The sequence below is a fragment of the Papaver somniferum genome, chromosome 4 (genome assembly GCF_003573695.1).
Source record: "Papaver somniferum cultivar HN1 chromosome 4, ASM357369v1, whole genome shotgun sequence".
Lineage (NCBI taxonomy): Eukaryota > Viridiplantae > Streptophyta > Magnoliopsida > Ranunculales > Papaveraceae > Papaver > Papaver somniferum.
The window spans coordinates 22,800,995-22,818,265 of NC_039361.1; the positions used below are offsets into that span (position 1 = coordinate 22,800,995).

Consider the following 17,271-nt stretch of genomic DNA (forward strand, 5'->3'; position numbering starts at 1 on the left):
CCGACCTTTTGGTTGTTGATTTAAATTGATTGACACTTGGATATTGGTCTTTGGTACCATCCAAGTTATCTCTCTTTGATAAAGACTCGCAGATTTCTATTTGTTTGAGTAAAGATAAAATTGAGAGATTGAGATATAAACTCGTTGATATACTTTTTATCTAGATTGAGTCTGGCTGTCTAGTTGATTCTCTAATAAGTATATTCGAATTTTTCCATACAGATTGCTAAGAGAAATATTGGGTGTGGTTGTTAGACCCCCGCTTTTTCATTATCAATTCTTTTGAAAAATCTTGCGATCTTGCCGAACTTGTTCTTTGGATTTTCTATGATATAGTTCGGCAACTTAATTAGTACACTCGGCTTAACCGAACTACAAAGTTCGGTTAGATATTCTATGAAAGTAATTTGCGATGTTGCCGAACTTTAAGTTCGGCAACGAAAATAGTTAACTCGACTAAACCGAACTATTAATTGTATACTCTATAAAAACAGTTTGGTTACATTTTATGGAAAAAGATAACCGAACTCCCAAAAACCTCCATTAAAACAGAGTTCGATTACATGCGTCTGCTAAAATAAGTAACCGAACTGCATATACAGGAGAGTTCATCATCCTTTTCTGTAGAATAGCTAACTGAACTACTATGATCTAGCCTAAATGTTTTCCTGAAATTTTCAATTTGGCCAATTTTTTGCACAATTCAAGCTACATTAACTAAATTTGATCCATACCTGAGTACCCATAACTTCATCTTCTGGTTGTGGCTGATAAAATTCATCATTTGGGTCATTAGGTTGAGTTTGGGATAAAAAGCTTTCATCATCTAACAAATAACTCATATCCGGATCGTTAGAAATATTGTCAAATATATTAGGAGATGAAGGGGGTTCTGATTTTGAGGAGGAGGTATCATCACAAGAATCATTCATATCATATTTACCAAACTCAAAATAAGATGTTTTGGGTTCTTCCCACTTTTTCTTCATCTTTTCTTCTTCTTCTTCTTCTTCTTCTTCTGTCTCAATGATTCTGATTCTAACAAAACTATCCTATTAATAATTCACTAATCACTAATCACTAACTAATCAGTAATTAATCATTACACTAACACTAACTAATCAATAAACTAACTAATTTAATTACCAAGGTGAGTTTGGCATTAAAAAAAGAATTTATATAAGGGATGACCCAAAATTACTCCAAATATCCACCCAAAAAATGAAGAGTAGTCCCCCTCCATTTTTGAGTAGTCCCCAAAAAATCGTTCAAACAAAATGAACTTGATCAATAGCTACATTATTATGCACAATGACGATGTATATGTGACTTGTTAATGGTATGACACACATTAACAAACGTCAGGCAGACTCTTGCAAGCTACTTGGTCTTTGATTTTGTATATTCTCACTTGCAAAAGATAATAACCATACAATTGTAGAAATGGTAATACCTTTTTTTATCTTCCTTTCCCTGAATGGCTGAATATATTTGTTAATATGTTCCAAGCAATTTGGTTATTAACCTAAAGTTTCATTGGTAGGTAACTACTCTTCTTGCATTTCTATATTGCATTATTTGGTACCAGACTCCTTTTCTTGATTACATAGACTCATATTTAAGGTTTAAATCAATGACATAGAATGATGCAACTCAATTTAAAACAATTTGAAAAGTTCTACATTAGAAAATGTCCTTTTTATTTTTTTTGTTTTAACAATTAGTTCTACCTTCTCTCATTAGCAGCGCACGTCTCTATAAATTCACAGCATGCGGATACACAATCTCATAACCTGATCACAATAGCATCCCAGATACAAAATTTCAGACAGACATGGCAGCATACAATTTTTCGATTGTGCATCTTTCTATTTTCTTTTGCTATACCATTTCTTTAGTCTCTTTTGTTTATGGTGGTGGTTTTAGTGTTGATTTAATTCATCGAGATTCTCCTCTTTCTCCATTTTACAGCTCAACAGACAAAGCTTCTGATCGAGCTGAGAGTGCCATTTGTCGTTCCATTGAGCGTTGCAGTCACTTCAGTAAGAAGAAACCTTCATCAGAAAAATCATCAAACAAACTCGGTAACATAACGTCAACTGTAGTACCAGGTGTTGTGGGTGACTATCTAATGTTACTTGCAGTTGGAACACCAGCACTTCCGCTATTAGCAGTTGCTGATACCGGTAGTGATATTATATGGTTTCAATGTACACCTTGTGATGTTTGTTTTCCGCAAACAATCTCTGCAATATTTGCACCTGAAAATTCGTCTACTTACGAAAATATTCCTTGCGCAACAAAAGAGTGTGATGCTCTAAGTAGTGTCAGTAATGTTGTCCCTTGTGATGGTAATGCTTGTAAATATAATGCAAGTTATGGAGATGGATCGATCTCTATCGGAAATTTCGCACGTGAAACCCTAACTTTTCAATCAACCGAAGGTACCGAATCAGTTATATCAGTTAGTAACATGGCTTTTGGTTGCGGTCATAACAACACTGGAATATTCAGTGCACTTGGAGCTGGTTTGGTTGGTCTTGATGCTGGACCATTTTCGCTGGTTTCTCAGTTGGGTTCAATCATAGATAACAAATTTTCTTACTGTTTGGTGAATGTTAATGCAAACACAACAGCAAGTAAATTAACCTTTGGCAGCAATCCTAAGCTAGTTGATGGATCAAAAGTTGTTTCAACTCCAATAATCTTTAAAGAAAACCAATCTTTCTATTATCTGACACTTGAAGCTATTAGTGTTGGTGATATTAGAGTTCCTTTCAACACCAGTGCTAGCAGCAATAATGAAGTACTACTTGAAAAAGGGAATATTGTTATCGACTCCGGTTCTACTGTAACATCTCTACCAGCTGATTTTTACGCAGCATTTGAAGCAGAAATGAAGAAAGCCATTACAGTTAATCCCGTTATTGATCCTAATACAAGTTTAAGATTATGTTATCCAGGGGATTCAGACCCAAGTTCGGTTCCAGCCGTTACTGCTCATTTTACTGATGCTGATATTGTTCTTAATCCCTTGAACCTTTTCAAACTAAACGGCGACAATGATGAGCTGTTTGCATGTCTAGCATTCCTGCCAACAGACGACGTGGCCATCTATGGGAATATAGTTCAGAATAACTTCATTGTGGAATATGACCTTGTGAACAAGTTGGTATCATTCATGTCAACAGATTGTCGAATGCCATAGAATCGAAGATTAAGGAGGAAGATTTTGCCCTGAACGTTTGATCTACTTATACATGTTCATGTAGAATCCTGCATATCAATAAGACAGTCATGGTAATTGATGCATTATGTAATAAGTAACACATATATGATAATAATTATGTACCGCATCATGGATTCATGTTATATAGATCAACCGAATGAAGTTCTACTTGGATTTTGGATGGAGAGGCAACATTTTGCAAGGACCAAGCTTCTTCATTTGTATTTGAAGAAAAAAAACAATTACAAATTGACTAAGCAAAGACCTTGTCACACAATTCAAGACTGAATCAGTAGAAAATTTAAGTGCACTATATCCCCAGCAGTTGCAGCCGAAGGACAAGAGATTTTTCTTCCGAACCCAAGTCCCGATCAGTAATGGAAGTATGATTATTCTCAAAAGTGCTCCCATAATTCCCCTTAACATGAATGTATTTCAAGGAAGAGGACTTTGGAAAGGGATCTTAAAAGTCTAAGAAACTGATGACAGAAAATATGGAAATCAAGATATTTAATGGTGGAGGCATACTATTCTGGCATGCTAAATAGTTGGATGAAGGCATATTTAAAGAGTTATACCCTATGGTTTACAGAAAATGCAACTCAAAATGGAAGTCTGTATCGGATTGTATTAATTGTCAAGGTAATTGGGATCTAGGCATCCAAACACTTACATCTGACAGAGAGAAAGAAAGTTATATTCAACTAATGAGACAAATTGGGCCTCCATTATATGGGCTCTGAGAAAGACTCAGTTTCATGGTTTGGTAGTTCTGACTTCTGAGGTATGTAACATGTTTTCGAAACAAAACTTGTTATGAATCTTTTAACTCTTCTCAAGGATCAGCTTTTGCCACATCCTTTTCAAAGCATGGAAGGAAGACATACCTCCCAAAGTATTTGTTTTGTTTTGGTCAATATTCCATAAGCCGTTACCTACTCTAATGATCCCGCATCACAGAAATATTCAATTCTTAATACTAAGTGCAAGTTGTGCAACAAGGAGGATGAAAACGAAGAGCATCTGTTATTTGAGTGTGCTTTCATACTAGTTTACAGAAGAATATGGGGCCGTTACAAGGCAGACATGAAATCATGGTTTAACTACCCAGGCAGAAAGAATTGGAATTTAACTCCATGCAGTAGCATGACAAATTTGGAAAAGGAACTAAGTAACCTTTGAAGGGAAGCTTGATTGGATGATGCTTTATTGGAGGGTGAATCGTCTTCTCCAATTCGCTTCTTAATCCTTTAGATCGGTAATCCAGGTGATGGTTACAATTAAAAAAAAATTGATGAGTACAATAATTCTTAGGTCCAATGGGTCCGTTTAAGTGGTTATCGTTTCTGCTCGGTACGGTTCCGCGGTTGGGTTCAGTTGCTGTGCAGCCCACTCATCTTTCCAGATTTCTCTCATCTATATCGCAAAGCTGAATAATAAATAAAACCATGATGTTTTTATTGTGAAACCCACGCTCCCAAAACTACAGGCGCGCACCCAAATTCTGGAAGAAAATTATTCTCAAACCCAAAATATATAAAATTATGTTTCTGTTTCTGTCTTTTTTTTTTCTTCTTCTTCTTCTCCACTATACCTAGATCTCAGAAAAGGGGAGAGATTCGATTGATTTCGAGAACAAATTCATGCCTAAATTCGATTGATCTCAACAGCAACACCAAACCGTCTTCTTCTTCGAATTAACGACGAACCCTCTTACTACCGATTCTCTTCATTACAATTTCAATTCACTATTGTTATTAATGGTAGCATCAAAAATCCCTAAATGGGTTTGTAGAACACGGTTTGGTCATCATAGAGTTATGATCAAAACTTGTTTTCAATGAAGATTTTGAAATGAATTTCATATTTTTATGAAACTCTCAGCCGTGAATTGGTTGGAGTAAGCAATACTGGATGAGTTGTGAAGAAGGTTTAATTGAAGATGATGGTGTAAATACATGAAAGAAGATGATGGTGTAAATACATGACTTTGACCAAGAGCCCCCGAATAACTGAAAGATAATGGTTTGTGTGGGAGTTAATGAAACATGAAAGAAGATGATGGTGTGGTTATGACTGCATAACATGTCATTCAGTCGAGAAACTGTCTGCATAACATGTTATGCATTCGTGAAAATGGATGCATAACCTGTTATGCATCTACAAAATTTGTTGCATAACTTGTTATGCAGTTCAGAAAACCTGCATAACCTGTTATGCGTCCGAAAATATGGCTACATAATGCATTATGCATCGAGAAAATAGATGCATAACCTGATATGCATCCGTAAATATGGATGCATACTGCATTATGCATCAATTTTTTATATATATGGCTAAAATCAACCAAAAAAATGGTAATATAACTTGTTATAGATGCATTATTTTGTTATCCAAATGCATAATTTGTTATGCAGTGGAGAAAATGGTACTCCCTCCGTCCCACCATTAAGTGACCTACTTGGTTTTTAATTTTGTCCCACCATTAAGTGACCTATTCCAAATGAATGGGGTGAATTTCCAAAATTTTCCTTCTCCCTAAATGTCACGCATTTTCCCACTGTCTCACTCTCACTCCCCATTTCTCCCTTCATTTTTCCTGAGTCTCACTCTCCATTTCTTCGGTCCTATCTCCACCACCACCACCACCATCACCATCACCGTCAAACGGCATCTCTTCTTCTACTACGATAACCACCATCACCTTTATCATCTCCGTCTTCTCATCTTCATCTTCATCATCTTCTCTGTTGTTAGTTTTTCTATCTTCAATTTTATTTGAATCTGATAAAAAAATTACATTTTTGGGTTAAACTTAACATATTCTGTGTGAGTTTTGATTTTATGAATAAATCTTCCAAAGTTTGAAGTTGAATCTGATATAGGGTTTAGATCAAATTTTATTGATGAATCAAGATGTAGAAGATGTTGTTTCTGTGAAATCAAGAGAAAGAAGATATGGGTTTGACTGAATTGATGAATCTGAGCCGTGAGAGAAGAAATTGAAGCAGATGTTATTGAATGAAGATGGATTGAATCTGTTTGAAGAACTGAAATGGTGGATTTAGGGTTTGTTAGTAACAGAAGGAATTGGTGGTTGTTCTCAAATGGGTTTGCTACTGCTCAAATTACAGAAATCGAGTTATTGCTATGGGTTCTCTGTGAAAGCAGGAGATGATGAGGAACAAGACTAATCGGGTTTTATGGGGTTTGCTCTTATGAAGATGAGAATACATGGAGTACAAATGAACCAATTGGGTTTTATGGGGTTTGCTCTTATTAAACATGATGATTCTATAGGATTCCTAATTTTGGGTTTTGGTTAATTTGTTTATGCAGAGCTAATGTTACTAGGGTTCATTTCATTGCTACTGACGATAGGACAAGTGCCCATCTCAAAGATTTGCATCCCACAGAGTGTTGCTAATACTTGGCATCCATGTAGCAAGCAACAAGAATATGACTTGTACAACATTGGCAGCGTCACAACAGCATTTCATAATACTGATTCCCATGAATCCAACAATTTAGTGGGCACTCCCGGCCGTAGACTTGTCTCTAATTCATCGTATCCACTTTCAAGTCATCGGCGCCCTTTAGCTGGAGGAGGAGACTATGATGTATGCGCGGCCAAGGCATGAAGAAACATAAACTATGATAATTTTATTGTTTATTTGTGTATGCACACAAGGTTAACTAGTTTCATGTCTTACTTGCAGGGGAATAAAGTGCCACTTGTGTCACCATATGGAATTCATCAGCTACATATCTTCATATTTCTTTCAATTTTCAGTACTCATTGGAGTTTGCATTAGTCACCCTGCAAAAACTTGCAGCTCCTGCTAACGAGGATGATGTGATGGATACACACAAAAAGTTGATGAATGAGCTAGGAGGGATTTCTCAAGATGGAGATAACTCAAATGTTTCTTTTGTCAATGCAACAGTCAAGGGTCTGCGCTTTGTTTTGGAGCAGCTTCAGGTTTGTTTTTATGTGTTTCCTGCTCGTTATTTGGTTCCACTTGTTTTATTCTCAGACTTTTAAGAAGTAAGGTTTCATGATACTCTAGATTAAAAAATGTAACTTGAGTTACATCCTTACAGGTCCCTATCTTTCTGTTGAGGGCCTTACATATTTGAAACGTACAATAGAGTTAGCAAAAGTAAGTTACTAGAAATTTCACCATCTTAGGTAAAGAAGAAAGCGACTGAATTTGAACTGGCCAACAAGGCATAAGATTTGCCTGGAGATAGCAAAAGGTTTAGCTTATCTTCATGTGAACTTATGAGTGTAAAGATTACAGGCTGAGTGAAATGAAACCATGTAAAATTACATGAAAATACCAACACGGTGAAATGAAACCATGTAAAATTACATGAAAATGAACAGCTTATTGTGACTGTTTGTCTCTGTAGATAAAACCATTCGAGGTTTTCTTGCTGGAGAAACTATGTATGGTTTGCTGAAGTAACCTTTGCTTGCAGCTGGAAGGCTTGTTCCAGAAACTACATAATGATATCATTTCCATGTGTTTCGCCAGCATTGCAGAAATGTCTTAAACATGAGAGGTAATTAGTTGCTTCCTTCACCAGATTCTTATCAACTTCGATTTGAGTAGGAAGTTCACCAATGCGTGCAAGTTTCTTTTTCCCTATATGCTGCAATTTATAATTGTTTCCTCCATGAAGCTTTAGAACCTCTACCATGCATAGTTGCAATGAGAGGAATACGTCATTCAGAGTTTGTGCCAATAATTCATTAAATGCTTTATCCACAGCCGATAAAAGTTCGCCAACGGTAGTAGGCGCCTCTCTATGCTGTAAGGATTGTATAGCCCTGAAAAACCCTAGATCAAGAACGTTCATGTCGGGACTTTGTGAAGGTTGGAATCTCAACCTAATATCAAAACCTTCTTTTGCGGCTTCTTTTAAAAATTCTTCATCATCCACTTTAATATGTGGTTTCGCATTATCTTGTTGGATGTAGATAGTTTCCCCATTATAGTTTGGCCACTTTTCCCGAATGGCTGGTAATAATTTCTTAATCAAACAAGCTCTTGTAACGTCTTTGTTCACTGATTCAATTGGTTTATCTTCGAGTGTTCCAGCCGGACGATTTTTGCTCGTTCGCTTTGCTGCCTCCTTTGTTACAAAAGGAAATATACCTATTTTTCCGTTAAAAACTTCATTCCCAAACTCATCGAACCTAGGACGAGCTACTGCTGCCAAAAACATGACCTTTTTAATGTACCTTTTACTTTGACATGTACGATATGGTTCGGTTTCTTCCGGATGAAGGTAGTAATTCTCTGTTTCTTTTGTCATGAAGAACCACTTCTCATCTATATGTATAACATCATAATTGGCCTTGACCATTATATTATCCTTGTAAGGGTTAAGATCAAGCATTCCCAAACAGAATTCTAACCGTGTTTTCTTGGTGTCTACTGTGAAGGCTGGTTTTATTGCGTTCGTGTGTTTTTTAATTGCTCCTTTCTTGACGTATCTATATACAGTTGACTTGGGCATATTCAGAGCTTCGGCAATGGACCTTATGCTAGTACGTTGTCACAGTGGTATTTCCATAATCTTGCTTAAATCAACCTTCCTGGGTTTAGGACCAACTATGGTTGGTTTTCGTGAAGACACATCAAAAGGTAAATCCTTTGCTTTACAATCTTTTCCTCGTTTCCATATACGTTTTACTGTAGACTCTGATACTGGAAATAGTTGCGCTGCCATTGGAACCGAGCCTTTTCGCACTATTCCGTTGTTACTCTCTTTCAATAAGAAATGGAAAATACTTAGACGTTGTTCATTTGTGAGATTTTTTTTATTTCTGGTGGGAACGCCTGATTCTCCGGCATGTGTCGTTTCTTCAAGAGTTTCTGTGATTGTTTCAGGAAAACAAGGTCTTGAATCCGTCTCCTCCAGCTCTTCATTGTTCATACTGAACTCCATCTCCTCCATCTCTTCGTTATTCATCATGTACTCGTTATTCATCATGTACTCCTCCTCCAGCTCTTCATTGTTCATACTGAACTCCATCTCTTCGTTATTCATCATGTACTCCTCCTCCATCTCTTCATTGTTCATACTGAACTCCATCTCCTCCATCTCTTCCTTATTCATCATGTACTCGTTATTCATCATGTACTCCTCCTCCAACTCTTCATTGTTCGTAATGAACTCAATCTCCTCCAGCTCCTCGATTATCTCCATCACCTTAGTTAATTCAAAAAGTATTGCTAATTAGTTCAGTTAGAGTTCATTAGTTTATGGATGCAACCTTGGACAAGGAGTCTGATGCTTGACACTAGAAATCTTTGATGATGCTTGACACTAGAAATCTTTGATGTAAAACAAGGGTGTAGTTGATCTAAACCTTCAGTTGAAGACCAAATGATAACTTAGCTTAGTATATGTGCAGTTTCTACAACTATTGGATAATGTATTGACATAGTCTTACAGTGCAAATCCTTGGATGTGAAATCCAAGCATGAAATGGAAGACTTAGATGTCATGCAAAACTAGGAAATTGTAAAGAGCACAAGTGTTCCGGGACATGCAATAAAGCACACATGTTAGAGTTTTGCTGAATTTCTGATATTGTATTCAAGCACACATGTGATAAGCTTAATAGTTCTTCTTTCAAAAGCAAATTTCTGATATCAAGCTTAATATTGCATTCTGCATCTGTTTTATTGCATAAAAAAGGGTTGAAATGTGTTCACCGTAGTACTCAAAATGATACTCCCCACATATCTGTGTTTTGATCCGGTCCAGTTCTTATGAATTGTTTGTAATTGCAAATTAGATGATGCAGATTCTTTAGTTAATTTGACCTTTCTTTCTGAAATCTGTTAAAATCAATTGATTGCTCCTACATGTGCAATGTTCTACATCTGCTACTATGCTTCACAACTTAAGATGATTAGAAAATGAGGTAAAGAGTTAGATATTTACCTTAGAAGTTTTGCTTATTCTGAAACTCAAATTGATTTTCCTGCTTTACAATACTCCTGCTTTGAGAATTTGATTTGATATTTTTCAGATCTGAAATTTATCTCATTTTCAGGTGGAGATTTGATGAACTTTATCTTATTGATTTTTCAGATGGAGTACTTATCATGGGTACATACAAATCACCTGAAGTTGTGAGTGAATAGAGATCTCAGATTGAATCACCTGTTTACAGTAAAGAGAGATCTGAATTTGATTTTGGAACTTTGTTTCTGTAAAAATCAAACTTGAAGTTTATGAGTGAAGAGAAATCTCTGATTGAATCACCTGAAGTTTACAGTAAACAGAGATCACGTATATTATGGGTTTTTGTATTGAGAACGAAAGTTGAAATTGTGAATTTGTCGATTTGGAGATTGGAGGGAAGACGTAGCTGGTATTTCAGTTTTTTTAAGGGCAAATATGGAAAAAATAATAGGAAGCCACTCTCTCTCCCACTTGCCTTAAAATTTGTGCAAATTCAAACTAGGTCACTTAATGGTGGGACGGAGGGAGTAGCATAATTCGTTATGCGTCTGCAGAATGTGTTATGCATCGTTTTTGGTGACTGCATAATGGTTAAGTATCAAGTTTTCAAAAAAATTCCCTAAAATGAGGATGACTTCCGATTTTTTCGTTAAAAACAAAAATTTGATATTCTTGTTTGTACTCGTTGCGTAGCTCTTTTAAAAAGATTTCCAACGATATAAAATTTATAAAATTCTAAGGCGCGGATTTTTAGATATGTTATGTCCAAGTTGCGATGCCAATTATACCCCTGAAAAATTAGACTGCGTAACGAGTTATGTCTGAAAAGATAGTATGCATAACCAATTATATATTGATTCATATAATTACGAGTGTAACGGTATACAAAATTAATTGTGGGCCTGAGAATGATAATATTATTTATTTTTTCTGGGTCTCCCCTAATTTCCCCATTAGGTATCATCTCTTCGTTCTCAATCTCAATCTTATTTATTTTCAAGCTTCAAATCCCGATTTGAAGACACGAATACCATTCTCGTAGACAATTGATTCAAAATCACTGATTCAGGTTTGGTTGTTCGTTTGACCGAGAAGCTTACTGTGAGTCGCACTTTATCAGATTTTCAGCTGAATTGGTAGTTACTTCCTTCAATTGTATTTGTTTCCAGTTTTTAAGATTATGAAATTTTGTGTACTACGGTTTTAAGTGGGTATATGTGTTTTTAAGATTTCAGTTTTTTTTCCTTCTCTTCCTCTGTCACTAGAAAATGCTTAGAGATAAAGGTGCCTCCTTTATCATTAGAAATTGCTAAGAACTGTTAACAATTGATAAAGGTGTCTCCTTTTATCAACTCACTGGTTGTAAAAATCAAAACATAATAAGTTGGTTCAATTTGATTTTCAATCACAACTTGAATGATTTGATTTCAATTTGCTAATCAGGTAGTCAATTTGATCACAGTTCAGTGAGTTTTCAGTCCACAATTTTGATTAAAGGTGTCACCTTATCTTCCTATTCCATCTCCAGTTCATAATGATTCTGATTCAATTGGATTAATCTTCTCTTTTAACTCCGCTGTTGCTGATATGAACAGACAGACCTTGACCTTTGTAATCATATAGAATTTTATTACACAGAAACTGTGTTTGATAAAATTAGTGTAGCAGAAATTTCCTAAGAATTAGTGTTCCTGGTTTAGGAAGGTGATCAGAGTTACTTCTATTCATTAAAAGGTAGTAGGTGCAGGAAAAAGAAGTCATCTAAACTAGGTAACCATCTACAACTAGGGAAAGGTATCCTAATTAAACACAAACACGAGAAAGAGAAGTCATCTAAATCTGAGCTATAGCTAGCTATATAAAGAGATATAACTTTCAACATTACTCAGACCTTTTATGAATAAATATCATTCAGTTTTCTCTGGATTGAGAGGTGATCTTTGAGTTCTTGAGTTTGGACGTTGTTCCAGACTAGTTTATCATTGCATTCTTAGCAAAGCTGTTGTAGGCGACTCTATTCATTATCCTGTAAACGGTGAACATTTTCTTTCTTAATATTTATTTTATTTGCGCATTATTAACAGGTACGACCTCACTTAATTAGAAGGAATAGTCAAAAGCTTAAGGTGGTTCAATTTAGATAGTAGACCAACAAAGCTCATTGGTTTATCGTCACAAGGCATTTGGACTCATACTACTGTTATTACTTAAGCTTTTGACGCTTACATGGCGATGCGGAAGAGTTTTAGAGAACAACATGGTGAAGGATTATTGCTACTTAAAACTACAAATGTCATTTCTAGTGCAAGTGGTGAACATCAAATGGGGAAGAGTTCTGCAGAAAAAAACATGTTGAATGCATATCAATAACTCCCCCATCATTTCCAGTTCTTCATAAGCAGTTGGGAGTTTTGGCAACCAAAAGTATTACCACTATGAGCTCTAAAGATACACCGTTGTGGTTAAAGGAGAATCTCGAAGAACACGTAAATTATCCTCTTAGAGTTCTGTTATTCGACACTACCGCGTGTCCAGGACATGAAGAAGGTCTTATGGGACGGGAGTGTTACGGTGAAGAGCACATGGTGAAAGCTTGCTCATTATTTTTGGTGGAGAAGAATTTGACTATTACTGCTGCCAGATTTGAAAATCAAGCAGGGTTGATGAATAGTTTCAGAAATTTTGTAGAAGGCAGTGTGCAAAGCTTAGTGGCAAAACTGTCATCCAAAACTGTTGCTTGTCCAAGACATGAAGATCTAATATGGTTGAAGTTTATTTTAAATAAAGAACAAGAAGGACACTCAGTAAATTTTATAGATAGGAGTCTACAGTATTTGTTACCTGGGACTACTACTGCTTCCAGATCCAATGATCAAGTCGTGTTGAAGAAGAGTTTTGAAGAATGTGAAGAAGGTACTGCACAACTGATGCAAAGCGTATTGCCGAATGAAGTTATAGTATTTGAGATCTTAACAAGAGTGTCCCTTAGTGCTCTTCTACATCAATTTCAATGGGTTTGCAGAGATTGGCATAACTGCATTCATGAGAGTAAGTTCCAGCTCATCCATTCTCGGAGGACTCCTATTGCATCAGGTTGCTTCTTTTTCCTGGATCGTTATGCTCCGAATGTATCTGATTCTATCAGATTCTTCCCATTCAACGATGATCCTTCCAGTCCCCCACGGAATCCATCTCCTTCTCTCGACTTTCTACCATCACCTGTTGCGATTGCAGGTTCTTCTCCTTATGGTTCCCTGCTTTGTTGTGTCACTCTCGATAAATTACAGACAAGAAAGGGTATTCCGATTTTCTACATATGTAAACCAGCAACTCGAGAATGGAGAAAGATACCAAACCCTAAAACCAAATTCATAAATCATGGAATGCGAATAGTTGTGACACAAACTTACCCTACGTTGCAATACAAGATAGTTCGTATTTCATCTACCAGCGGTGTGATTTTGGAGTACCATTGCGAGATGTTTGATTCAGTCACCTGGGCTTGGAAGAGATTGGCCGATCTGAAAACTCTTAGTTGGTTGCACGATACATTTGGTGGTGTTATGATTAATGGGTGTTTACATTGGATCACCAACAAGCGTCGAATTCATGTTTTATCCATAGAGCAAGAGAAGTGGAAAGCAGTTATCCGACTTCCGCGAAATACCGTAGAAAGCAGATCAAATAGGTATTTGTTAATTTTAATTGATGGAAAAATTGGTGTTCTGATCAGTAACAATGAGTGCATTGAACTTTGGGTATTAGAGAATTACTACAGCTAGGGCTGAACATGGTTTCGGTTTTCCGTTGGAATCGGACCGAACCAAACCGATTAGGAAGAAACTGAACCAAACCATTTACTAATGGATTGGTTATGGTGTAGAAAGTGGAAAACCGATAGTGTTGGTTTTGGTTTGGTTTGACCTCTAAAACCGAACCAAAAACCATTGGAAAACCGATTAATTTTTATACTTAGTTTCCATCGTTGATTTACAAGTATTAGATTTTATCCATGGATTTGGAGGATAAATAGAAACCCCAAATCTAATATTTCAGTATGATACTTTCTTCTTTCTCTTTCTCATTCTCTCAGTCGCCTCCCTTGTCCACCCTCAACTACGGCAGTTACTGCTGCTACTGGAATTTCTTCTTCCCGTCTTCCTTCTTTCTTAAACATTTGAACTGTCAATTTCAGGAAACTGACATAATTATCGGTTAACCGAAAACCACTGGGAAAAATCGAAACCGGCTGGAACCATTTGGAAACCGAACCAATGGTTAATGGTTTGGTTTAGATTTTTAGAAAACGATAGTATTGGTTTCGGTTTTGGTTTGGCTAGAAACCGAACCAAAACCGACCATGAACAGCCCTGACTACAGCCATACTAGTTGGAAGAGAAGGTACCACAAGGATTTGAAAGCACTTAATCGCGAGGTTGGTGGTATGTGTATGGCAGCAGCTGTGTCATTGACCGGTATCATCTTTATGATTTGTATGTGTTCGAACCCCCGCGCCATAATGTACAACACGAACGATGATACTTACACCATTTTGTCGTCCTTTCCATTAGATGTGAGATAGTTTGTTTGTTTTCCATTTGAATCAAGATGTTGTTACATATAGTTCTTATCGTTGGTGTTCCCATTGTGATCAAGCGTTTGGGTTGCTCAGGTTTTCACTTCTTTCTGGTTCAGTGCTGAATTTAGTTAGGTTTTTGTGAACCAACCGTCTTCGGAGCAGGGTACTTTAGGATTTCTCGGCGCAGCGAAACCCTTTCGACTGGTGGGGTATTTTGAATATATCGGTTTGTATCAGTTACAATTGTTGTTAGAATGAAGATGCTTATGAAGTCGAGAAGTACAAATGGTGACAGTGGTAATGCATTTCATCCATTGAGACGTAAATTGGATGAGGTGGTTTTCAGAGTACAAGACAATCATGGAGCTGGTGGTGTTGGTGCTGTGAACACAGGGAGTTGAGATAGATTTTGAAGACATGGGTTCTTCTGTGATCCGAAACTGGTGTTCCGGTTGTTGCAGGATATGATAAATTGTTTCACTTGGGTTGTGTTGAATTGGTACTGTGAAGGTCTCTCGATTGGAGAAAGAATTGGCAGTAACCAAATTACTTGAGATGCTGGTAATGGGGTTTCAGTCGAAAGAGATGGATTGATTTCAGCGAGATAATTCAAGGAAGAAGAATGGGTTCTGGTGGCATTGGAGTGTATCTGCCGGTGCTACAAACAGCCGTGAATGGAGATGGATTGAAGCTTCAATCAACTGGTGATTGAGAAGTAATTTGCAGCAGCTAGGAGATGTTGTCAACACCAACTGGGAGTAGAAATTTGAGTGGCAATAAAAGCTTGGATCCAAACTGGTGGTGTTGTACGTGTTTGAATGGAGTTGGTTGGAACTTGGAAGCAGTTGAATAGATTGGCAGTTCTAGAGAAGAATTAAGTGGCTGCAGTTCTCGAAATGGTGATTGCGGATGGCTAAAGCTGAATTGGTTCGGATTGGTTGTATGAACTGAAATTGGTTTATGGATGTGGTATGAATCGATTGGTATGGGGTTAAGACCGAGCAAAATCAGTGGTGGTCCCTCTCTAATATGAATGGTGGATTTTGTATGCTGATTTGTTTAGATGGTTAAGTTATTACTGCCAGGAAACAATGAAGTGCTAGCTGTGGCCGAGATTTAAATGGTCAGGGAATAGACTGCTGGCGGTGGCCGGTGGTTAGACGCACAGGGAACAGAAATTGGAGCTATGGTTGATTTTGGATGGTGTTGAATTTGGAAATGAGCTCTAGTGCTGGACTGGGCCTTGGCAACTAGTTAGGTCTAAATAGATCACTCGCAGCACTATATACGAATGAACGATTTTTTAGGGACCATAGTTTTTTTTTTTTTGGGACCATGGTTTTATTAGGCCACCTTCTTTATAGTTATAAGGGGTGTCCTAAAACGTTGAAATGACTAACCTACCCTTAACCTAATTGAATTTAAAATCAATCTAATAACCACCTATATATATATATAACCACCACCTCCTCCCACCACCACCGCCCACCATCACTAATTACCACCACCACCACCTCCGATTATCACCACCACCAACCAACGATTACCACCACCACTTCCTCCCACCACCACCACCCACCAACGCCGATTACCACCACCACCGCCTCCGATTATCACCACCACCAACCACCGATTACCACCACCACCTCCGATTACCACCATCACCAACCACCACCACCTCTATATATATAGCTTAATTTAAATCATTAACAAAGATATTCTCACAAACCCATTACTTGTCATTTGTTTTGGTTGAAAAAATGAGAAGTAATCATCAAAGTGAGTTGAAAATGGAAGTTGCGGAGAGGTTTAATGGAGGTTTTTTTTTTCAGAGAGAGGTTCGGTTACGTCGCAAAAAACAAGTCTCGGCCGAATTTTTAGTTCGGTTACGTCGCAAAACGTTCGGTTTCGTCGCAAAAAGTTCGGTTATCACGAATTAATTTTTTCTTAACCGAACTCTCAGAGTTCGGTTGAGTCGCAAAAAATACTTTTAACTGAACTCCTTGTATTAGAACAACACAAGTCCATAAGTTCGATTACTTCGCAAAATAAGGATATCACCGAACTTTAGTTTACGAAAATAATGAGAAGTCCAAAAGTTCGGTTCATTCGCATAAATGTTCACTCTGATATTGAGTGAAGTTAGCGAACCAACCTAACTTCTTATACTCGGTATAAATTTTTTTTTACGTAAAGTTCGGTTAGATAGTTGGTTGGTATGAAGTTTGCGAACCAACCGAACTATGTACACTTGGTAAAATCTTATGTTCACGTAAAGTTCGGTTAGATATTGTTTGCGAACCAACCGAACTTCTAGACCCTAAAGTTCGGTAACATTGCGGGCATACCGAACATTACTCTATAAATCATATAAACAAAGTTCGGTAACATGTTTGTTAATCGAACGACTAAAAACCTCCATTAACGAGCGAGTTCGGTAACCTGCGTGCTTGGAAAAAGTAACCGAACTACA

At 37.1% G+C, this 17,271-nt stretch overlaps 2 protein-coding genes and 1 long non-coding RNA gene across 5 annotated transcripts; all 3 read left to right on the plus strand.

Moving 5' to 3' along the window:
• Window positions 1–1,834: 1,834 nt before the first annotated feature.
• LOC113272171 (aspartic proteinase CDR1-like) lies at window positions 1,835–3,208 on the plus strand. Its single transcript, XM_026522059.1, has one exon. It carries the CDS (start codon window positions 1,835–1,837, stop codon window positions 3,206–3,208), a length of 1,374 nt encoding a protein of 457 aa, XP_026377844.1.
• Window positions 3,209–7,755: 4,547 nt separating this feature from the next.
• LOC113274934 lies at window positions 7,756–10,512 on the plus strand. Of its 2 annotated transcripts, none has more exons than XR_003323334.1 (2): window positions 7,756–7,798; window positions 10,346–10,512. It is a non-coding gene; the product is annotated as an uncharacterized LOC113274934 (long non-coding RNA). The 2 variants fall into 2 exon arrangements; XR_003323335.1 differs by lacking the exon at window positions 7,756–7,798 and adding an exon at window positions 10,078–10,175.
• A 634-nt stretch (window positions 10,513–11,146) lies between these two features.
• On the plus strand, window positions 11,147–14,195 carry LOC113274935 (F-box protein At5g49610-like). Of its 2 annotated transcripts, none has more exons than XM_026524357.1 (2): window positions 11,147–11,355; window positions 12,304–14,195. In XM_026524357.1, the coding sequence occupies exon 2, from the start codon at window positions 12,655–12,657 to the stop codon at window positions 13,999–14,001; it is 1,347 nt and encodes a 448-aa protein (XP_026380142.1). In that variant the 5' UTR covers window positions 11,147–11,355; window positions 12,304–12,654; the 3' UTR covers window positions 14,002–14,195. The 2 variants fall into 2 exon arrangements, with proteins under 2 accessions (XP_026380142.1, XP_026380143.1); XM_026524358.1 differs by having other exon boundaries at window positions 11,147–11,320.
• Window positions 14,196–17,271: the final 3,076 nt, after the last annotated feature.